The 24,459-nt window shown below is 42.4% G+C and overlaps 1 protein-coding gene across 3 annotated transcripts in view; it reads left to right on the top strand.

Moving 5' to 3' along the window:
- The window catches only part of SFMBT2 (Scm like with four mbt domains 2), a 221,512-nt gene that overhangs the window by 10,808 nt on the left and 186,245 nt on the right, over positions 1-24,459 (top strand). For all 3 annotated transcript variants that reach the window (XM_067030224.1, XM_059056565.2, XM_067030223.1), the window contains exon 2: positions 9,273-9,423. In XM_067030224.1, coding sequence (XP_066886325.1) covers positions 9,324-9,423 — 100 coding nt within the window. In that variant the 5' untranslated portion in view covers positions 9,273-9,323. The remainder of the gene's footprint in view (positions 1-9,272; positions 9,424-24,459) is intronic.

Genomic DNA, 24,459 nt, shown 5'->3' with positions numbered 1-24,459 from the left:
TGTACATGCAACACATGGGCTAGCTTCCCTAAAATGACTCATGCACACGTGTGTGATGTGAGATGCAATTCTCCTGTAGAATATGAGGTTACTTAGCTTTGTTACAGCCTTGGTTCGATGCTGTAATTCATTCCTCTTAATATTTGTAGGTGGCGGGGAAATCCTATGTTTGGAGGTTGTCCAAGATGTTAGCACTAAATGTCTGCGTTAATTCTGAAACGTCATGCTTCTTTGATAAGGTCCTACCACCAGGCTCTTCTGTGTCAAGTATTTCATGTCAGTCATAAGCACACCTAAGGTTGGTGTTTACCTTTGTGGCTTGGAAGTAAATTTCTGGTGTGAGAAACCCTGTATCACTACCTTGATGCAAAGACTGATTGTATAGTAGATTTAATTGGGTCTTTCAAGGCCTCCGCCGTCTTGACGGTAAATAAGTAGTGAATCATACATAAATAATTCATAGGTAAATAGTTAATAAATAAATCAATGAACTTCCAGGATGGGGCACAGCTAGTCTGCAGCTTGGTTAGGTGTTCTCTTCTCTTGAGCAGGTAGCTTGGAAGGCTCATTTTCTCATTTTTCGCATGCCCCCTTTTGAACGACCGATTTTGCTCAGTCTGGAGGGATACACTTGCCGTTTGGTTGGGAGGTTAAGAGGTGACAGTTAAAACCATGAATCAGAAGACACAATTTGCTATTGTGGGACTCGTAGGCCACCGCCAGCCCTGGTATTTATTCCTCAACCTCCTCTTATCCCCTACATATCTTATTTCCTAGGACGGAGGTATGAATCGGGACGTGAAAAATTAGCATTTCTTATGCTGGGGCAGCAGTTTGTGTCAGATTTCAATCTATTTAGAGTGAAAACCCGATGAAAACCAATTGCAAAATGGCCAGGAGATTGTGGTCCTAATCAAGGTAAATCAAGCTCTGAGCATATGGTGGATGGCAAAATTCCATGAACCTTCTGCCCCAGAGAATCAGTTCGTCTCCCTTGATGATGGAATCAGGAAGGCCTGTCCCTTCTGAGAGAGGCTGTGTTGGCTGGTGAGAGTGGGGAGAGCTGAGCTTCATCATGCGTTATTAACAGAGTGATCTGCGTGACAGGGTGCGTGTAAATAGAAGGAAGCCTTCCTTGATAAGTGCCTGGGCGCCTAACCCCTCTTTGCATCTTCATCTTCAAAGCCATTTACAAATATGGTACTTGCAGATACTCTTGTGATCCCAGGCTGTTATTTGCATGTTGCTTCTTAGGGAAATGGAAGCAGTGATTTTCAGAGATCAGGTTTTGGTCACAACTTGGGTTGTGCATCCTTCAGAATCCTCTGAGATTTTCCATTTTGATGGAAATGTTTGGAAAGCTCTTAGCTCAGATTAGGTGTCCTGTGCTCATTTTGAAATTCCTGGAGTGTGAAATGAGGCAGTTTTCTCTGTGATTTAGACATGTTAGATTTCCAAGGGCAGCTAGAGTACGTCTGGAATTCCATAAGCTTTTAGTTTAGGCCTTCACTTTTAATTTTCGGTTTGGGGAAGAGTCTCTCTTCAGGGTCACATAAGAAACAAAACAACAGCAAACATTTTTTCCCGTTTCTGAGTAGCAAGCTTGAAACTGTAAGCATGTTCATCGGTAGGAAAATTGCCCATTCCTTGAACTAGTTTAAGGCAGGTCCCTTTGAAAGGACTGGATAATTGGGTAACTTGAAAAGAAGTGCAACATTTCTTTCATTGGTATTATAATAACGCTCACTGGAGTGAGTCCTTCTGAGTAGTACGCCTTTGGACCTTGCCTTTTGATGAATGGAGAGAAGAATGATTTCTAATGCTAAGGTATCTTCATTAATCCAATGTAAAGTCTCACTTTTTCACCTGAACTTTGAGAATCTTGGTTTCAAAGTCTAGTTGCACAATGATAGTTTAACATTTATCACGTCTAATAAAGAAATCAAGGAGAAAAATGGGGTACCAGCACTAGCTTAGGGAAAGGAGGAAATTTATTGACACACGTCTGGAGATCTGAAATTGGGGCTGCACAGCTTTTTATGTTGTGGATTTAGGCGGGAGATCTTGTTTCTTAGAGCCTACACTGCAGGGAAGAAGATGACTGTGTTTCTGGGATGTTCCCTTCTAAACCAGTGTCCGTAGGCGGGAGACCACCCCCCCCCCGCCCCCAGCCCCCAGCCCTCAGCCCTCTTGTTAGCGTATGGGAGAATCCTCTTCTGTGTAATTTGACCAACCTGAGAGCAAAGACTTAAAGACACATTGGGGTTTCCTTCGGGAAGGACGCAGCTGGGTCTCTGTGCAGTGGTTCCCAAGGTGTACAGTCTTTACCCCTGCGCCCTGAGATACCAGTCAGCCTTTTTCATTCCCCACTCATAAACATGAGAAACCACAAAGTATTACCAGACTTCTGAGGAAGGCAGCTAATATAAAACAGTAGAGACCAAAACTAACCAAGGGAGAAAAATACCTGCTCTTACGAAGGAGAGAAGAAACATCTTACAAAAAAAAAAGAAAAACATCATGAATGGCCTCAGGGATATAATAGAAGATTTTGCATCTATGGAACAAGGTAGGATGGAAAAAGGAAATATTCAAAGAATTAAAGAGAGCCTCTTGAAATTAGATTGTAAAACTCCATGGAAGAGCTAGAAGAGGAATTCAAGGAAATACCCTAGATGGTAGATTAAAGAGTAAAGGGGCATAAAAGGGAAAATGAGGGAGAGTAAGAAGATTCAACATTGGAATGAATATTAGAATGAAAGAACAGAGAAAACGGAGGGGAGGAAATTGGCAGTAATTCCAGGAAATATCCTGGAACTGAAGAATAGTTTCCAATCTTGAAGGAAGTCATTCAGAGCCCCCAAGCCACAAGAAGATTACCATCTGGTACCTCATTGTGAAATTTCAGAACATCAGAGGATCTGGTAATTAGGATGGGACCAGACTTCGCAACAGCGGAAGCTGGAAGACAATGTGGGAAACCCTCAAAATTCTAAGAGAGGATGTTTTTCCAGCTTAGGATTTTTTAATTGACATATAGGTGATTACAATGTTGTGTTAGTTTCAGGTGTACAGCAAAGCGATTCATATATATATATATTTATATATATTTTAAGATTCTTTTCCTTTATAGATTATCACAGGATATTGAATATAGTTCCCTGTGCTATACAGTAGTTCCTTGTGGTTTATCTATCTTGTGTATAGTAGTGTGTATCTGTTAATCTCAAACTCCTAATTTATCTCTCCCCCTGCTTCCCCTTTGATAACTGTTTTTTCCTATGTCTGTGAGTCTGTTTCTGTTTTGTAAATAAGTTCATCTGCATTATTTAAAACATTCCACATATAAGTGATATCATATGATATTTTCCTTTCTCTTTCTGACTTACTTCATATAGTATGATAGTCACTGGGTCCATTCATGTTGCTGCAAATGGCATAATTTCATTTTCTTTTTGTGGCTGAGTAATATTCCATTGTATATATGTACCACATCTCCATTATCCATTCATCTGTCGATGGACGTTTAGGCTGCTTCCATGTCTTGGCTATTGTAAAGAGTGCTGCCATGAACATTGGGGTGCATGTATCTTTTCCAAATTATAGTTTTGTCTTTTCCAGATATATGCTTGAGGAGTGGGATTGCTGGATCATATGGTAAAGAATATTTTTTACCCACCTAAACTATGGGTTAAAATGTGAGAACAGGTTAAAGACATTTTTATGCAAGGCTGCACATGTTTCTACCTAAATCCTTTCTTAGGAACCTTTTGAAGAATGTGCTCCATCAAAAGGCGGGAAAAAACCAAGTGAGGAAGACCTGGGACCAGAATAGGAGGAGAATCTCATAAAAGAAGTGAAGCAAGATCTCAGGATAATACCTGCTACCAGGCATAGAAGGCAGTTAGTCTAGATTAGAACAGAACAGAAAGCCTTGGTAGAAATTACTTCAAGATGAAATTAAGAAAATACCTATATATCTCAGTTTATCGAGAGATTTAGACAGTTAATGGAAAAATTGTTTTTTTTTTTTTTTTTTTTTTTTTTTTTTCTGCAGTACGCGGGCCTCTCACTGTTGTGGCCTCTCCCACTGCGGAGCACAGGCTCCGGACGCGCAGGCTCAGCGGCCATGGCTCACGGGCCCAGCCGCTCCGCGGCACGTGGGATCTTCCCGGACCGGGGCACGAACCCGTGTCCCCTGCATCGGCAGGCGGACTCTGAACCACTGCGCCACCAGGGAAGCCCGAAAAGTTGGCTTTGAAGGGGTGAAAAGTATGTAGAAAGCTAAGGTCATGGAAGAAACAAGGCCATCATTAACTCCAGGGAAAACTTGTGTGAGAAGGGAAAAGTAATCATAGTCTACCACATGGATCTGCTGTAATGTCTTTATAGAGCCATAGTAATGGGATCATATGTATTAGGAGGATGTAGATATATACGTATACACACACACAAACACACACACATATATATATGAAAAGAGATAGGTGATGTGAGTGATAGAGTATCACCTGATAAAGACAAAAACTGAATAGTTAATAAGTTATTATTAATTGTTATTAATAACATAATCAATTATGTTAATAATAATTAATATTATTAATTATCAATATGCTGTTATTCAGAGAGGAGATGAATGCCAAAACAATCCACTAAAAGAGTTGGAAGTGATTGCCTCAAGGAGGAGAAGGGCAGGAGACTGCTGTTTTTTTTTTTTTTTTTTTTTTTGGGTGGGGAGGGGTGCATCATGTACAAGCCTTGTAGAATATTTGGCTTTTGAAATTATATGCAAACATAACTGATATAAAAAATCATCTGCTAGTCTGTTATATCTCAATAAAGCTGGGGAAAATATCTGCTAGGAGTGAGGGACCTAACGCAAAGAATTCCTAGAGATGATGTGATCCAAACTCCTCTCGACTTTTGAGAAAACTGAGTCTGGGAAAAAAGAATTTGTCCACATACTTTGCTGCATGAAGAGAATGGCTCTGCCATGAACAATCAACACAATAAGTTCTTGGTACTGTAACTCTTATCGAACTTTTACGGACAACAAGCTCACCTGACTTCAGGCAGATGGTAAAGCAAATCTTGACTTTGCAAAACAATGGAATTCAGAGAACAGGTATTCTATAAGGAAAATGATTTATAATGCAAAACTAATGCACGTTATTTAATGCAAAACCATTTCTACAAAAGCCAACCTTCCTCTCCCCACGTTTAAATGACTTTGCAGAAATATTATGTTCTCTACTGTACTTATGATAGATATATTTTGATGAGGAACAGTTTTTCTCTCTGTAAACAACCGAGGCAAAAATCTTCCTTTAATACTCAGTGGTTCTTAGAGTGTGGTCCTTGGACCAGCAGCCATCAGCATCACCTGGGAACGTATTAGAGATACCAGATGACTAGGCATTATCCAAGATCTACTGAAGCAGAAGCTCTGGGCAGGGGCCCCAGCAGTCTGAGTTTTGATACTCCCTCCAGGTGATTCTACTGTTCCTTAAATTGTGAGAACCACTGAAATAGTCGATGACATTAAAGGCAATGCTGACCCCCGACTTCTTTAGAAGTTAGGCTCATGGGGGTGAGTCCCCACTGCGTGGAGATCCTTTTTCATTTCCTACAGACCTCATTCTCCTCGAGGTTTAAGCACCTTGGTCAGGATTTAATGTGAACTGCGACTTTTTTGGGGGGGTGGTGTGCGGAATAAATCAGAGGCAGCCTTTGGCATTATTGATGGAAAACTTAGAGAACACTCTGAGGTCTAGAGTACAATCCAAGCATCCTAATTACAAGCTTATTACAAAGGAGCGTGGTCCTTCTCGGGTGTATTTGTTGAGATTTGGGATTGTATCAGGGATCGTCAGATAGAGCCATGTAAACAAGAGAGAAGCTTATTTCTCTTGAAGTAATCATTTGCACCTGGTGGCAGAACCAAGCTCTGCCATCAGTGGGGCCTTCCTCTGTGTGATGTCAGGTGGCTCTGGGGGTAACTGGTAAAGGCCCACCCCCTCCACCAAAGGGTGTGACCTTCTGGTTGAGCTCATTCACTCCGCAAACTTCCCACTGGCCAGAGCAGAGTGGTGCAACCACGTGCAACTTCGAGGATGGCCCAGCAGTGTTTATTTTGGTTAACTAGTTAGTCCTCCCTGCAGACAAAGGAGGAAACGGAAATTTGGGGTGGGAGACGTTTAACAGCCTCTGTTGCACAGTCATTTCTACCTGTGTGCAGGTTCTGGTACATTCTGTGCACAGTAGAATGCCATGTGATGATCAAGCCATGAGTCCGGGTTCCCAGGCCATGCAAAACCATGTCACCCCTTTATAAACCTACCTTAAATGGCCCCAAGTTCAGTGATTGCTGAACTAAGGATGGGGGAATGTATAAACAGTAGTCATAGTTCCTATTTTGCTGACTTTTTTTCTCAAAATTAAAGGAAAGTTTGGTGCATAGAAACACAGTCTTGTACATGTAAGAATTTCATGGATGGTAAAAGACAGGGTATTAAAAACCCAGTGGGGTAGGAATGGATTATTAACTGCGGGAGGTGGTCAGCTCAGAACTGTACCGCACAAAGTATTTGAGCATAAACATATGGGGACATATGTTAAAAAGGTAAATGTAAAACTTGAAACCCTAGGGAAGTTAAACTTCTGGTATCTTACAATAGGGGAGGACATTTTAGGAATACAGTTTTTAGAAGAAATAAAGTGAATTATGGATTGGACTAAGTTACAAAAAACAGCTCACGTTCCGTATGTATATCAGAAGGACCCACTAAAGGGAGAATTGGGGAAAATATCTGCAAGAGTTTTGTGGGATAAGATACGTAGAGCTCTTAAAAATCCATAAAAAGTACCAACAAAATTAAAATGTGGGAAGGATGTGAGGTATGTGAGAATGCATTGTACAGTGTTCATAATGGTGAAAAATAAAAATAACAACTTAATGGCCAGCAGTAGGGGAATGGTAAATAAATAACCTGTTCATATTATAATAAAAGTCATACAATCATTTCAAGTCATGTTTTCAAAGAATTTGAATGATGTGGGGAAAATGCTTTCTATGTGATGTTTAAATGGAAAATGAATCAAAATTCTAAATTCCATATAAAGTAAAAAAAAAAAAACAACCCACAGAGAAGCTATTTTTTTATAGCTATATTTTTTATAGCTATATTTTTATAGTATAAAAATAAAAATAAAAGAGATTATCCCTGGGTGTTAGACTTACAAGTGATTTTACTTTGTTTGTTTGTAATTTTATTTTGCAAGACTTCTACAGAGAGTACAAACTTGTATATCTTTTATGGGAAGGCAAAAAGTAAACATTGCCAAGAAAGCGAACGGTGACATGTCATTTGCCAAAATAAATACATTTTGCAACCTGGGAGTAGACAGAGCCTTATCACTTGCCCTTACAGAATAATGTGGGTTTTTGGTATTTATGTCGTTGCTTTTGACTTCAATTTAAAATGATGGGTCTGGCGCATTTAAATTGATCTTATTTTATAGTCAACGATTACCTTTTTATAGTATCTAGTTAGAGGCAGATGGATAGAGTTGAATCAATAGGAATCTTAAAAACTTGAGAAAAGCAAACTTTTTTCCTCCTTTAATAAGGGCTTGACTGATTTACTAATAGTTAGGTTTATAGATTTTTCCTTGAAGAAAAACTTTCTGCCTGGTTACATTTGGAGGTGGAATGATTTTCTTGAATTTGTAAATGAATGAAAAAAGCAATAATAGTATGACATAACTTAGCTGCTAAGACTATTTCTCTTTTGAAATTGATGAAAACCAGCTCATTCTCTGAAAGCCTACTACATTAGGAAGATTGTGATGAAAGATTTGTGGAATATTATGGAGAAACTGCTCAGTCTCCTTTCGAAGTTCCTTAGATTTTAAAATTCCTATGTTCTCTTTTAACTAGCTCGCTGTACTACAACCTTCAAGAGAGCCAAGAATTGGTGATGATTTAGGACATGTTCCAAACTCAAATATAATAAACTCCTGCCTGCCTAGGCAGTGGTCTACTACAGCCACTGTTCACTACTGTTCACTACAGCAGCTGCTAGCCACATATGGCTTTAAAATAGATATATAATGGAATATTACTCAGCCATGAAAAAGAACGATATTTTGCTATTTGCAACAACATGGGTGGACCTGGAGGGTATTATGCTTAGTGAAATATGTCAGACAGAGAAAGACAAATACTGTATGTTATCACTTATATATGGAATCTAAAAAATATAATAGACAAAGTGATATAACAAAACAGAAGGAGACTCACCGACATAAAGAACAAACCAGTGGTTTCCAGTGGGGAGAGGGGATGGGGTAGGGGATTAAGAGCTACAAACTACTATGTAGTAATTTCTCAGTTTTTGTCTTAATCATGGGATGCCCTACCACTTGGCATGTTTCTGTTTTTAGTCTGTTTCCATTCAGCCTCCCCTTGTCTGTCCATCTGTCTGGCATGCAGCTGCCCAAATGATTTTTCTGAAACAAACCTGATCATTTCGCTTCCTGGAATGAAACCCTGCAGTGCCTACTCCCACCTGCAGAGTGAAATGCAGGAATCGGGTCCTTATTTTGGCAAACCAGTCCAGAGTGGCTGACCCTTAGTAATGACTGTGGGTATTTCATGGGCTGTGATGTACACAAACTAGATGGTAGGGTTCCGTGAGAACCGGCTGTAATTTTACCTGTTTTTCCACCCACTCTATCAGGATGTAAGTGTGGAATAGCCATGTTATTACAGGAAAAGTCCAGTTGGTTAAAAAGCACGTTATTTGCAAGCATTGATTCTTTAACTGGTTTTGGTAATGAATCACCTGTGAGACCACAGACACCTTGCCTGTGTGTGGGAATGCTGGGGTGGGGGGCAGGTTCCTGCTTCGCAGCATCCAGCGAGAGAGGAGGGAGAAGCAGGGTGGTGGAACGTCTTGACAACGCTGCCAAGGTAGATTGGGGGTTCGCACATCGATTCTATTTACCGGTGAAAAGTGTGTCCATCTTAGTGGTGATGATGACCTGTAGAAAGTGGATGCTTCTGCTGTGCTGTGACCTTGTTGTTGACCTTGTGTGGATATGTGCTCTTGAGTCTTCAATCCTGGTATTTTCTGTTACATGACATTGCATTTTGCCTGTTGTAATGAAACGGTAGCAGCTCTGATGGGACACCGTTATTTTTGGAGAGTTGAAAAACGAGTGAATACAATTACAGTGCTCTGATTTCTGTTGTTGTTGGTTGCCCTTAGGTCACTCTTCCTCAGGATGAATTAAGAGAGGACGATCCGTAGTTGTTAAGAATGGAGAACAGCATGTCCGTTTCTAGCATGCAGGACCCTTCATCTTCACCCTTGGAAAAACATCAGAGCTCAGCTGACCGTAATGGAGATCTTGATTCAGGTGCGATTTTGTTTTCTAAATGCATTTGGCCTTTTGATGTCTTGACCAATATCTTCCTGGAAATGTTTAGAAAATATTGGGGCAGCATTCTAGACCTCACGTACTGCCTGTTCCTGGGACTTGCAGGCATGTTTATAAGCATATAGCAGCTCGAAAGTTATGCAAAACTTGGTTAGAAATACTGGGCACTGTGGGCTACATTATAGTGAGGTGACCCATCACTTCAAAAACTCAATGGCTTTATGATCCTGCAATCCCACTCCTGGCCATATATCCGGACAAAACTATAATTCGAAAAGATACATGCACCCTAATGTTCACAGCAGCACTATTTACAATAGCCAAGACGTGGAAGCAACCTAAATGTCCATTGACAGATGAATGGGTAAAGAAGATGTGGTACATATATACAGTGGAATATTACTCAGCCATAAAAAAGAATGAAATAATGCCATTTGCAGCAACATGGGTGGACCTGAAGATTATCATACTAAGTAAAGTCAGTCAGAGAAAAACAAATATCATATGATATCACTTGTATGTAGCATTAAAAATAGTACAAATGAACTTATTTACAAAATAGAAACACTCAAAGACACAGAAAACAAACTTACGGTTACCAAAGGGGAAAGGGGGAGGGATAAATTAGGAGTTTGGGATTAACAGATACATACTACTATATATAAAACAGATAAACAACAAGGATCTACTGTATAGCACAGGGAACTATATTCAGTATCCTGTAATAAACCATAATGGAAAAGAATCTGAAAAAGAATATATGTATAACTGAGTCACTTTGCTGTACAGCAGAAACTAACACAACATTGTAAATCAACTATACTCCAATTAAAAAAAACAACTCCATGGCTTAATGCAATAAATGTTTATAAATGGTTCACGCTGTTGGAGCACAGTCAGTGGATGCCCTGTCCCACGAGTCATCCCACACCCTCTTATAGGGCTGCCATCTCAACATGGTGCTTCAAGTTTTGTCCCTGTAGGGGATGAGCAGGGATGCAGGGTCTTGAATCAGCAATTAAATACTCTAGCACAGAAGAGGCTTTTGCTCGGAACCTCTTGACCAGAATCAGTTGTGTGTTTCTTTCTTTTTTTTTAAATCTTTATTGGAGTATAATTGTTTTACAGTGTTGTGTTATTTTCTGCTGTATAACAAAGTAAATCAGCTATATGCATACATGTATCCCCATATCCCCTCCCTCTTGCATCTCCCTCCCACTCTCCTTATCCCACCCCTCTAGGTGGTCGCAAAGCACTGAGCTGATCTCCCTGTGCTGTGCCGCTGCTTCCCCACTAGCTATCTATTTTACATTTGATAGTGTATATATGTCAATGTTACTCTTTCACTTCGTCCCAGCTTACCCTTCCCCCTCCCCATGTCCTCAAGTACATTCTCTACATCTGTGTCTTTATTCCTGTCCGGCCCCCAGGTTCATCAGGACCATTTTTCTTTTTAGATTCCATATATATGTGTTAGCATATGGTCTTTGTTTTTCTCTTTCTGACTTACTTCACTCTGTATGACAGTCTCTAGGTCCATCCACCTCACTACAAATAACTCAATTTCGTTTCTTTTTATGGCTGAGTAATATTCCATTGTATATATGTGCCACATCTTCTTTGTCCATTCATCTGTCAGTGAACACTTAGGTTGCTTCCATGTCCTGGCTACTGTAAATAGAGCTGCAATGAACATTGTGGTACATGACTCATTTTGAATTATGGTTTTCTCAGGGTATATGCCCAATAGTGGGATTGCTGGGTCGTATGGTAGTTGTATTTTTAGTTTTTTAAGGAACATCCATACTGTTCTCCATAGTGGCTGTATCAATTTACGTTCCCACCAACAGTGCGAGAGGGTTCCCTTTTCTCCACACCCTCTCCAGCATTTATTGTTTGTCGATTTTTTGATGTTGGACATTCTGACTGGTGTGAGGTGATACCTCACTGTAGTTTTGATTTGCATTTCTCTAATGATTAGTGATGTTGAGCATCTTTTCATGTGTTTGTTGGCAATCTGTATATCTTCTTTGGAGAAATGTCTGTTTAGGTCTTCTGCCCATTTTTGGATGGGTTGTTTGTTTTTTCGATATTGAGCTGCATGAGCTCTGCTTGTATATTTTGGAGATTAATCCTTTGTCAGTTGCTTCATTTGCAAATATTTTCTCCCATTCTGAGGGTTGTCTTTTCGTCTTGTTTATGGTTTCCTTTGCTGTGCAAAAGCTTTTAAGTTTCTTTAGGTCCCATTTTTTAATTTTTGTTTTTATTTCCATTTCTCTAGGAGGTGGGTCAAAAGGGGTCTTGCTGTGATTTATGTCATAGAGTGTTCTGCCTATGTCTTCCTCTAAGAGTTTTATAGTGTCTAGCCTTACATTTAGGTCTGTAATCCATTTTGAGGTTTTTTTTTGTGTGTATGGTGTTAGGAAGTGCTCTAATTTCATTCTTTTACATGTCATTGTCCAATTTTCCCAGCACCACTTATTGAGGAGACTGTCTTTTCTCTCTTGCCTCCTTTATCAAAGATAAGGTGACCATATTTGTGTGGGTTTATCTCTGGGCTTTCTATCCTGTTTCATCGATCTATGTTTCTATTTTTGTGCCAGTACCATACTGTCTTGATTACTGTAGCTTTGCAGCATAGTCTGAAGTCTGGAAGCCTGATTCCTCCAGCTCCGTTTTTCTTTATCAAGATTGCTTTGGCTATTCAGGGTCTTTTGTGTTTCCATACAAATTGTGAAATTTTTTGTTCTAGTTCTGTGAAAAATGCCATTGGTAGTTTGATAGGGATTGCATTGAATCTGTAGATTGCTTTGGGTAGTATAGTCATTTTCACAATGTTGATTCTTCCAATCCAAGGACATGGTATATCTCTCAATCTGTTTGTCTCATCTTTAATTTCTTTCTTTAGTGTCTTATAGTTTTCTGCGTACAGGTCTTTTTTCTCCTTAGGTAGGTTTATTTCTAGGTATTTTATTGTTTTTGTTGCAGTGGTAAATGGGAGTGTTTCCTTAATTTCTTTTCCAGATTTTTCATCATTTGTGTATACGAATGCAAGAGATTTCTGTGCATTAATTTTATATCCTGCTACTTTACAAAATTCATTGATTAGCTCTACTAGTTTTATGGTAGCATCTTTAGGATTCTCTATGTGTAGTACCATGTCACCTGCAAACAGTGACAGTTTTACTTCTTCTTTTCCAATTTGGATTCCTTTTATTTCTTTTTCTTCTCTGATTGCTGTGGCTAAAACTTCCAAAACTATGTTGAATAATAGTGCTGAGAGTGGGCAACCTTGTCTTGTTCTTGATCTTAGTGGAAATGGTTTCAGTTTTTCACCATTGAGAATGACGTGGGCTGTAGGTTTGTCATATATGGCCCTTATTATGTTGAGGTAAGTTCCCTCTATGCCTACTTTCTGGAGAGTTTTTATCATTAAATGGTGTTGAATTTTGTCAAAAGCTTTTTCTGCATCTATTGAGATGATCATATGGTTTTTCTCCTTCAATTTGTTAATATGGTGTATCACATTGATTGATTTGCATATATTGAAGAATCCTTGCATTCCTGGGATAAATCTTACTTGGTCATGGTGTATGATCCTTTAAATGTGCTGTTGGATTCTGTTTGCTAGTATTTTGTTGATGATTTTTGCATCTGTGTTCATCAGTGATATTGGCTTGTAGTTTTCCTTTTTTGTGACATCTTTGTCTGGTTTTGGTATCAGCGTGATGTTGGCCTCGTAGAATGAGTTTGGGAGTGTTCCTCCCTCTGCTATATTTTGGAAGAGTTTGAGAAGGATAGGTGTTAGCTCTTCCCTAAATGTTGGATGGAATTCGCCTGTGAAGCCATCTGGTCCTGGGCTTTTGTTTGTTGGAAGATTTTTAATCACAATTTCAATTTCATTGCTTGTGATTGGTCTGTTTATATTTTCTATTTCTTCCTGGTTCAGTCTCGGGAGGTTGTTCTTTTGTAAGAATTTGTCCATTTCTTCCAGGTTGTCCATTTTATTGGCATATAGTTGCTTGTTGTAATCTCTCATGATCCTTTGTATTTCTGCAGTGTCAGTTGTTACTTCTCCTTTTTCTTTCAAATTCTGCTGATTTGAGTCTTTTCCCCTTTTTTTCTTGATGAATCTGGCTAATCGTTCATCAATTTTGTTTATCTTCTCAAAGAACCAGCTTTTAGTTTTATTGATCTTCGCTATTGTTTCCTTCATTTCTTTTTCATTTATTTCTGATCTGACCTTTATGATTTCTTTCCTTCTCCTAACTTTGGGTTTTTTGGTTCTTCTTTAATTGTTTTAGGTGTAAGTTTAGGTTGTTTATTTGAGATGTTTCTTGTTTCTTGAGGTAGGATTATATTGCTATAAACTTCCCTCTTAGAATTGCTTTTGCTGCATCCCATAGGTTTTGGGTCATCGTGTTTTCATTGTCATTTGTTTCTAGGTATTTTTTGATTTCCTTTTTGATTTCTTCAGTGATCTCTTAGTTATTTAGTAGCATATTGTTTAGCCTCCATGTGTTTGTTTACAGTTTTTTTCCTGTAATTGATATGTAGTCTCATAACATTGTGCTTGGAAAAGATAATTGATATGATTTCAATTTTCTTAAATTTACCAGGGCTTGATTTGTGCCCCTTGATATAGTCTATTTGGAGAATGTTCCATGAGCACTTGAGAAGAAAGTGTATTCTGTTGTTTTTGGATGGGATGTCCTATAAATATCAATTAAGTCCATTTTGTTTAATGTGTCATTTAAAGCTTGTGTTTCCTTATTTATTTTCATTTTGGATGATCTGTCCTTTGGTGAATGTGGGGTGGTAAAGTCTCCTACCATTACTGTGTTACTGTGGATTTCCCATTTCATGGCTGTTAGCCTTTGCCTTATGTACTGAGGTGCTCCTATGTTGGGTGCATAAATATTTCCAATTGTTATATCTTCTTCTTGGATTGATCCCTTGATCATTATGCAGTGTCTTTCTTTGTCTCTTGTAATAGTCTTTATTTCAAAGTCTGTTTTGTCTGATATGAGAATTGCTACTCCAGCTTTCTTTTGATTTCCATTTGCATGGAATATCTTTTTCCACCCCCTCACTTTCAGTCTGTATGTGTCCCTAGGTCTGGAGTGGATCTCTTGTGGACAGCATACATATACATATGGGTCTTGTTTCTGTATCCATTCAGCCAGTCTATGTCTTTTGGTTGGAGCATTTAATCCATTTACACATAAGGTAATTATCAATATGTATGTTCCTATTACCATTTTCTTATTTGTTCTGGGTTTGTTATTGTATGTGTTTTGCTTCTCTTGTGTTTCCTGCCTAGAGAAGTTCCTTTAGCATTTGTTGTAAAGGTGGTTTGGTTGTGCTGAATTCTCTTAACATTTTCTTACCTGTAAAGGTTTTAATTTCTCCGTAAAATCTGAATGAAATACTTGCTGGGTAGAGTAATCTTGGTTGTACGTTTTTCCCTTTCATCACTTTAAATATGTCCTGCCAGTCCCTTCCGGCTTGCAGTGTTTCTGCTGAAAAATCAGCTTTTAACCTTATGGGGAGTCCCTTGTATGTTATTTATTGCTTTTCCCTTGCTGCCTTTAATATTTTTTCTTTGTATTTAATTTTTGATTGTTTGATTAATATGTGTCTTGGACTGTTTCTCTTTTGGTTTATGCTGTATGGTCCTCTCTTTGCTTCCTGGACTTGACTGAGTATTTCCTTTCCCATATTAGGGAAGTTTTCAACTATAATCTCTTCAAATATTTTCTCAGACCCTTTCTTTTTCTCTTCTTCTTGGGACTGCTATAATTTGAATGTTGGTGTGTTTAATGTTGTCCCAGAGATCTCTGAGACTGTCCTCAATTCTTTTCATTCTTTTTTCTTTGTTTTGCTCCCTGGCAGTTATTTCCACCATTTTATCTTCCAGCTCATTTATCCGTTGGTCTGCCTCAGTTATTTCTGTTTTTGATTCCTTCTAGAGTATTTAATTTCAGTAATTGTGTTGTTCATCACTGTTTGTTTGCTCTTTAGTTCTTCTAGATCCTTGTTAAATGTTTCTTGTATTTTCTTCATTCTGTTTCCGAGATTTTGGATCATCCTTATTATCATTACTCTGAATTCTTTTTCAGCTGGGTTGCCTATTTCATCTTCGTTTACTTGGTCTTGTAGGTTTTTACCTTCCTCTTTCGTTTGTAACATATTTTTTTGTCGTTTCATTTTTTCTCTCTCTCTCTTTTTTTTTTTTTTTCGCGGTACGCGGGCCTCTTACTGTTGAGGCCTCTCCCGTTGCAGAGCACAGGCTCCGGACGTGCAAGCTCAGCAGCCATGGCTCACGGGCCCAGCCGCTCCACGGCATGTGGGATCTTCCCAGACCAGGGCATGAACCCATGCCCCCTGCATCGGCAGGTGGACTCTCAACCACTGCGCCACCAGGGAAGCCCTTTTTTTCTCTTTTTGATGAGTGGTGGTGTATTCCTGTCTTACTGGTTGTTTGGCCTGAGACGTCCAGCACTGGAGTCTGCAGTCAGTTGGACAGAGCTGGGTCTTGGTGCTGAGATGAGAACCTCTGGGCGGCCTCAATCCGGTTGATATTCCTTGGGATCTGAGGTTCTCTGTTAGTCCAGCGGTTTGGACTTGGAGCTCCCACTACAGGAGCTTGGGCCCAACCTCTGGCCTGGGAACCAAGATCCTGCAACCTTCATGGAATGGTTAAAAAAAAAAAGCAAAGGAAGAAAGAGAGAAAAAAAGGAGCAGTACAATATCAAAGAATAAAAAAGAAAATAAAATTAGAAAGATAAAAAATATATTAGGAAAAATAAAACTATAATTCAAACAACTGCAGCAAGGTATAATAAAACCATAACAGAAAAAAGAAAAAAAAAAGGGTGGGGGGAAACAAGCTCAAAGGAGAGAACAATAGCGAAGTATAAAGAATAAAAGAATCAACAACAATGAATCAACAAGGTAAAACAGAACCTGAATCTAAAAGAGGAAAAAAGAAAAGAAAAGAAAAAAAGCCTTGGCTATGGGGGTGGAGTTTAGACAGGGGTGGAACTTAGGCAGGGGCGGGGTTTAGGGTGGGGCTGGACCTATGTGCGTGGGGGCGGTGTTGGAGCATGGGGCGGGGCCTTGGCTCAGGACCCGGTGGATCTGGAAAAGGCCCTGGGGGTGGGGCCTAAGCCGGGCGACTTGGGGCCGGGCCTCAGCTTAGGACCTGTGCGGAAGGGGAGAGGCAGCATGTGGAAAGCAAGGCCTCTGGAGTGTGGCGTGCCGGAGTTTGGAGGTAGTGCCCTGCACAAGGGTGTGTGGATGGGGTTTAGGCCCAGTGCATTGGAGGGGGTCTCAGAGTGTAGATGTGGGGCTCTGGGTGGGGGTGTAGGGGTGCGTCAGGAGGGACGCTCCGAGGACAGAGGATTAGGCCCGAGACCCCAACAGGCTCCCCGGTGCCTAAGTGGACAGGGAAAACACTGGCCCCGTTCCCTTCTGTTCCTTTGCGGCCCTCCTCCACTGTCTCCCCCAGGGTCTCCCCTGTCGCCGCTGGACCCCTAACCATGGGTGGGTCCCACTGGGTGTGGGAACCCCTCCCCTCCCCCAGCCGCCCCTCAGGGGTGCCGGCCCAGGTTTCCAGCCTTTACTTTTGCTACCCCTTCCCTCCCTCCCCCTCCCTCAGGACCCACGTGGCTGGAGGGGGCCTCGGTGGGCAGAGGATCAGGCCCGGCATCTCAGCAGGTTCCTGGGGGCCCAAGTGGGCAGGGGAAACCTGGCCACGCTCCCTTTTGATCCTCTGCCGTCCCAGGGGTTCCCCAGTTCCCCCCTTCTGGCGTGGGATCCCTTCCCCTCCCCCAGCCGCCCCTCAGGGGCGCCAGTCCCGTCCCGCCTCCTTTCTCCTCCCCCTTCACTCCCCCGAGGCCCCGCATCCTACCTGGTCACTGGGGGTTCTTTCCGTCCCCTTAGGTGTCCGTGGGCCCCACTGGTGCCTGCTAGGCGCCCTAGTTGTGAGGAGACGCGGATTCTGCGTCCTCCTAATAGCCTTCTTGACTCCGCCTCCAGCTGAGTGTTTCTGCCACTGCAAGGGAGGTGGGGGAAATAGGATTTTCCCCCACGTGCCCGAAAGAGAGGGCAAGAGGATCTGCCCAAGCATCGGATGCCCCTTCCCAAGACACTTTCTTTTTTTTTTGGCTGCACCTTGAGGCTTGTGGGGTCTTAGCCCCCCCTCCCCAGGGATTGAACCTATACCACGTCAGTAAAAGCGCCAAGTCCTAACCACCGGACTGCCAGCGAACTCGCCCTAAGATCTTTTGAAAACCTGGAAGGAATCTTGCAGAAAAGTGCATGACGTGAAAGTATTTAGGTCATGTGAATTTGCGCTAAAATATTTCTCCTTGTATGAAATCACAAACAAAGCAAAAGCAATCTTTGATTGAATTTCATGTTTAACCGAAGAATTTATAAATGTAACTATTAACTACTTACATGATAGTTTATTTTAAAAAGATAATTTTGTAAAAAGAAAGGATTGCATCATTTTCATAACAGCAAATTATACAAGGACAGCTCAGCACTCTGAATCGTAAACGTTTGCTGTGGTGAATTCATGTAAACAAAAAGAGCACTAACTCACTGGTCGATTTGACCACCATCCACAAGTTATGAGATGTGTTTTTGCATTTTGATGAGACCAGGCAATGACAGGATTACAGATTGCTTGATATCATTGAGTTTCTTAGATTATGTTTCTCAAATCTGTACCTGGAATTATCTTTCTATCTGCAAAAAAATCTGGAAAACCCTGAAATAATTGCCTAACTATGTTGAAAGACGTTAGTACCTTTTTCAAAATTGGCTTAGTTCTCCCCACTTGTGTTTTTCTGTACATAAAGTAGGAGTGAGAAAACTTCTCCTAAAAGCAGAGCTGAGCCTTTGTCTCCCAATGGAAATGTGGAAATTCTCTTTCAGAGAGAGCATAGCCTCATAGCTGAAGGTTCATCCTAATTATTCTACTTTTATTTAAGTACAAATATACTTTAAAAAAGTCTTTATTACATTTGCTAAGTGAGGTTATCTTCCGACTTTTGGAGTCACTGAGCTTTTATTGTATTTTTGTCGGGCACACATCTGATGCATGTTATTGCATTGTTTTCAGCGGTGTGTTTTCAAAGCTGTTTCAAAGCCAGCCGTGTGTTGAGTTTTCATTGTCTTGCAGCTGCGGTGTAACTCAAGCATGAGTAGATCCTGAACCCATTAATAATAATATGGTGTCGGGAATATTATTTGTACTGACCTTCTTCTGGGGGTGATTCCATGACTGGGAAAGCATGAGAAATAGTAGCTCTAAATTACCTCTGAATGATCCTAACATTTTTCAGATCTTGGTCCTGACTCACTTTTTTTTTCTTTTTTTTCCTGTATGCCTAACCTGTCCTTTCTCCTTGGAATTGCCCTATGTCCTTGTGTGGTGAGGAGGCATTTAGATGGTGCTACAAAGACGGATTTCCTAGAGAGGAAACAGATTTAAGGCAGGATCTAAATCTTCGTGGCGAGCAGAGGCCGCCTTGTAGAAACTCGAATCTAGTTTGGAGCATTGAGATGGTAACGGACTCAAGTATGAGTCTTCAAGTAGTTTATTTTCCCTAGGAGTTTCCTTTTAACCGGTTCATCAGTGAAATAGTTTCCGTTCTGGCATCGGTCGTGGGGCTATTTGGTTCTGGGACCCGCTGTGACATGCTTAAGGCTGGATGGCATCTTGGTGCCAAGGTTCTTTTCCCCAGAAGTTTCCAGATGAGATTCATGTGTTGGATGAATCAGAGACGGCACAGACAGCCTGCAGCTGCTTCTAAGTTGGCCGGCAGGTGCGCGAGGGAGAGGTCTGTGGTCCCGAGTTCCAACTGTCTGGCAGGCACTCTCTTAAGTACTTCCCACGTGTTGGGTCCCTTCATCCTTCTGCAGCCCAGTGAGACAGCTGCTTTTATTAGCCCCGTTTTATAGATGAGGAAACATCGGTTGACAAGAGTCACTTGGCTCTTGTGTTCCAGCCAGGATTTCATCTCAGGCATCTTGAGGCTCTGAAACGCTGGGCTGTCCCTGCCGTTCGGTGCAGGGAGAAGTTACCCTCGTACATACGTGTTCCTGTGAGCACACTTCCCCTGCCCCTACCACCCCACACTTTATGGGACCAGGCGCAGCTCAGATTCCTTCTTGTCCTCTCCTTCGCTTGTCCCCCATCCCTCTCCGGTCCCCATGTGTCATGTGACACACAGCTGCATCTCCCTGAGAAGCAGCTATACTCTGGCTCTTCTCTGCCAAAGTTTTGGGGCCATAGGATGGAGTCTCATGTGCTCGCCCTGGGGGCGTGCTGCCATCCCTCCATGATGGTCCACTTGGCTGCGCTAGAAACTTCAGCTTAAAACAAATGACTCGTATGAACAGCTTTTTTATTTTTCACTTTTGCCTCTTTGCCTGAGGAAGGCTCAAAGAGTGTTGGGGTCCATGACTGACACTTGCGTTCTGTCAGTGAAATAGGCAGCATGTAAAATTCCTCCTCCTCCTAGGAGGCACCGAGGCCTCGCCGGCAGGCGGCCTGGGCGGCCCTGTCACTGGCCACAGAGAAGGAAGGGGACCCAGATTGGATTCCTGGAGTGCTCGGTTTCTCCAATTGCAATTTGCTTGCTGGTGATACAAGCAAGCAAAATAGTATGCTGGCATAGTGATCGGTAGATTCCTTGACATTCTTTTTCCAGGCCAGCTAAATGTAATTTGCTGATGAAGTCTGCAGATAAAATGGCATTGCACATTTAGACGGGGCAAGCCACCGAGTGAAAGAATTACACTGGAAATGGTGGGCTTGATTTTTTTTTTTTTTTTTTTTGGACTAGGAGTATTTAACCAGAGTCCCATGGGTTCTTCTATTTGGGAAGGAAAGGAGTCAACATTCTTAGTAGAAAAATCTGGATCTCTTATTCTTCCAGCTGGGGACTAGTTCAAAGTGACTCAGTAATATTTCTCCTCCTCCCCGTTTTAAAGTCTCTTTAGAATACTTGTTGCCTTCCCTAGCTAGGACATGGGGTGTTTAGTTTTTTCTGGAAAGTCTCTCTGGCCCTCTGGGGTCTGGGTGGCCGAGACACCCTCAAGGACCTTGTGTTCCGGGGTCTGTTTCCCCCTCCCCCCAGGTGTAGTCCTGCAGCTGTGAACTCAGACCTAGGATTGATGTTGGCTAGTCCTTTCTGAGTTTTATCAGTACCCTGTGTCTGTTTAATGTACTCGCAGTGGAAACATTTTCTAAACCTGTGATCCTACCAACCGACTCTCAGCAGTGAAAATGACAAAGATTGAATGTCTTCTTCCTTTCTCTATCCACTTAAAAAAAAATATCTAGCGCACAAGAAGGTGCCCTGTAAGATTTCATTCATTCTGAACCTGCTGATTCTCTATTCCTTGACTGGGTGCTGGTGGCAGGTTTAATATTCTCCTCTGCAAGATTAGTCTTATTTCAGCTTGTTACAGTCTACAACCCAAGATCTGATGACTTAAAAAAAGGTAATGAGTCCTGTGTTGATTCCATTTTTCACTGTAAAGTCATTTGCACTCCCACTTTGAGTATTCTTTTTCTAGTTAACGTGAACGATTCCAGTCACACACACAGCTCTCTGTGTTCTAGAATTGCGTCGCCACTAAAGAACACTCCCGCCTTCTTCTGAGCCGTGACATTTCCTTAGTAGCTTTCCACAGTCTGCTTGCATGACATCGTGGGGAAATGCCTCTGACCAGTTCTGATGCAGAGAAAAGAGGCTGTCAGAGTTTCCTTGATAAAATGTTTATGGGTTTAAGAAGTTTATGAATCAGCTGTAAATATTTGCTCTGGGTTTATGAGACCTCCACTCATAAACATTGTGTGTCTGTCTCTTGCTCTTTGAAATGTCTTTAGAGAATCAGCTGCTCAGGTCATAGGTGGCGGAGGAAGTGTTAATATGTTACAGGTTACGAAAACCCTCAATTTTGTGTTTGATTTTATTGTTAAAACAGCATACTTAGAGTTAAAGGCATAAACCTTTAAAGGCATAAAGGTTTTAATCTTTAAAATCCCATTCTAGGTCGGACTCTTGGTTGCTTTCTAAAGTGTTTGTTTTGATGGCAGAGAGCAGCAGAGCTTTCCCGAGCACTGATCTCACTGACTCACATGTGGGGAGGGGGTGGGTCCCAGTGGTACCTTTTCCTTTCTTTCTTTTTTTATGGATTTCATTTATTTATTTGTTTATTTATTTATTGGCATGTGGGATCTTAGTTTCCTGACTAGGGATGGAACCCGAGCCCCTTGCATTGGAAGTGGGGAGTCTTAACCAACAGACTGCCAGGGAGGTTCCATCTTTTCCTTGCTTTTCTTTTTCTTCTGCGGTACGCGGGCCTCTCACTGTTGTGGCCTCTCCCGTTGCGGAGCACAGGCTCCGGACGCGCAGGCTCAGCGGCCATGGCTCACGGGCCCAGCCGCTCCGCGGCGCGTGGGATCCTCCCGGACCGGGGCACGAACCCGCGTCCCCTGCATGGGCAGGCGGACTCTCAACCACTGCGCCACCAGGGAAGCCCAACCTTTTCCTTTCTGGATTGACGGGAGTGAATGCTGGAGTGAGCACGAAAGCTGCTACAGCGTCTTTTATTGGGAGAAGAGACTGGAGACGTAGCTTGTAATGAATTAAAATTGGGTGGAAACAAAATTTTTGTTAACGGCCTAGATGAGAGTTCTGTGAAGGATCAAGAGGTCTGATGAAGGGTCTCAAAGTTGCAATTGGGAGGTTTAAGCCTTGGTCTTCGCCTCACCACTGCCTCCAAGTCAGGTCTCTTGCGGTCCCGATGAGGTTCATCAGGGTGCAGCAGGCAGCTCCTAAAGGCTCAGTCTCCACCCGAGTGTTTCTGATTTGGAGGAGCCCGATCCGTTTTCAGCAGCTGAAATTCTCCCAACACCGCTCTTCCGGGACCTAGTGCCTCCACCGGCTCAGGGCCGAGGATCACACCCACATCCTCTGCCGGCTCTCTCCTCCTTCTTTGCAAACAGGCCCCAGGAGCCCTGCCCTTTCTGTTCTCCTCCCTGGGGGTGGCAGCTGCCTCCCGTCCACCCCCCCACCTCCTGGGTCCTCCTGCTGCCTGACTTGGCCCTGGACACATTAATGCTCATCACCACAGAGACAGATAAGCTGGCCCTGGGGTCCACCTCACATCCTCCAGGTGGAGAACGGGGTGATGGAGCGGGGCTGTCTGACCTGGGAAGGTGCCGCGGAGAAGTTCCGGCTTCCACCCCAGGCCACCTGCGTTGGACCCCTGCTTCGTAGCTGGACAGTTGTGCGACCTGGTAAGTCCCTTGAGTGCCCATCTGTCAGGGTTCTTGGAAGGATTAGATAAGGTGCTGCATGTAAAGCAGTTAGAGGACGGCTGACACCCCCCAGTTCTCGTCACTGCTGTGACAGCCTGTGGTCTCTGGGTGGACACGGAGGTGCCTGTCAGGGCTGGAGCTGCAGGGCCTGCAGGAAGCGTGGTTTGAGCTGCTGCTGGACCGGAGGGTGTAAAGGAAGCACAGACTTTGACTGCAACAAGTCAGCTACCCCAGAGATTCCGTACCAGGCCACCGTGGCAAGGAGAAGGTGCTGCGTCCATGCCTCCGGCTGGTGGGTCAGAAAACAGACTTGATAATTGATGACAAGTGCAGCTTGGGTGAAAAGAATTGTGGGTAGAGCTGTTGGGTGACCCCCCTGAGGCATTTTCTAGAGCCTGACTGCTTTCCCTTTGGGTTTGCCTCCCTGCCTTTAGCAGCTGGAAACCCGCCTCACAGCCCTTGGTAACTGGTGGCTGCAGGACCTGCTGACTCTTTCCAGGGAGCATGATTCTGATGGGAGGGCCTAAACCCCGGGTGACTCTGCATCTTGGAAGAGCTCCAGGGGAAAGGTTTTCTCTTCAGGTGGCTTTTTCTGTTCTCGGACATTTAATAATAAACCACCTTATTAAAGTTGGAGGTGGAAGTTCTTAGCAACTTGGCTTTGGAAGACGACGTTTAAGCTAACTGCCTTTTGGCTTAGCACCTTCTGATGTTATAAAAGGTATCCTCTTCTATCAACTCCTGAGACTAGATAGAGTATCACAAGAAAATAACATTTCCCACTTATAATTTATAATCTTTAGGAGAAAAAAAAATAGCCATAGCCTCCAAGAAGTCTTTCTTACACGCCCAGTCACTAATTCCCCCGGCCCACTTGCCGGGTTATACCACTTCTACGTTAATACACGATTGATCACAGTATTTCTTCTGGGCCAATGAAATGGGCTTTTGCTAATAGAAGATACCCAGGTTGAACGTCAGTATCCATTGAGTGTTATGGAAAGAAAGGAGAGTCTTAACTTTTGAAGCACTAAATGGCCTGCATGTTTGGACAACCCTTACTACTGCATGTTCCTTCCTTAGAACAGCCTTGCAGATAGGTTAAAATAATGTTTATGGCTCATCAGGTTTTTCCAATGGAAACTATGACATCACATTTATGTTATCTATATTTTAAAGTGAGTTATTTGGTGCTTTTCAACTATACCGATTGTATCTTACCATACAGTCTGAAATGTTTGGGGAATTGCTTGATTTCCTCCAAAACAGTGATGGTTTTGAGAGCCACATTGTACATTTGATTGCATTTTCCTTGTTCCTTGTCCTTGGAGAAATGAGTGTCCTGTAGGTTTCCACCTGGGTGCCTTGCCCTGAGAGCTCTGTCTCAGGAGATGGCAGGTAGGAGAGGGTCTCTGGATGGGGTGGGTGTGGGGTCAGTCAGACAGCCGTTCAGTTCCTGTGGCTAACTGGCCGGGCACCACACACCTGAGCAGTCCTTCTGGGTCTCAGTATTTTTCCTTGAAATGACTTTGGAGTCAGTGCTTTCTGAGCTCCAATGATCTATGATATTAGTTTATAATCTCCAGCTGTTGTACTGTATATACGTCAAGGAGCTTACTTGGTGCCCGGTGGTTTCCTTCACCTTGTCCTCCAACCTCCCCAAA

Source organism: Kogia breviceps, chromosome 3 (genome assembly GCF_026419965.1).
Source record: "Kogia breviceps isolate mKogBre1 chromosome 3, mKogBre1 haplotype 1, whole genome shotgun sequence".
Taxonomy (NCBI): domain Eukaryota; kingdom Metazoa; phylum Chordata; class Mammalia; order Artiodactyla; family Physeteridae; genus Kogia; species Kogia breviceps.
The sequence above is the reverse complement of the archived record's forward strand: the minus strand, read 5'-3'. Positions and strand labels throughout refer to the sequence as shown.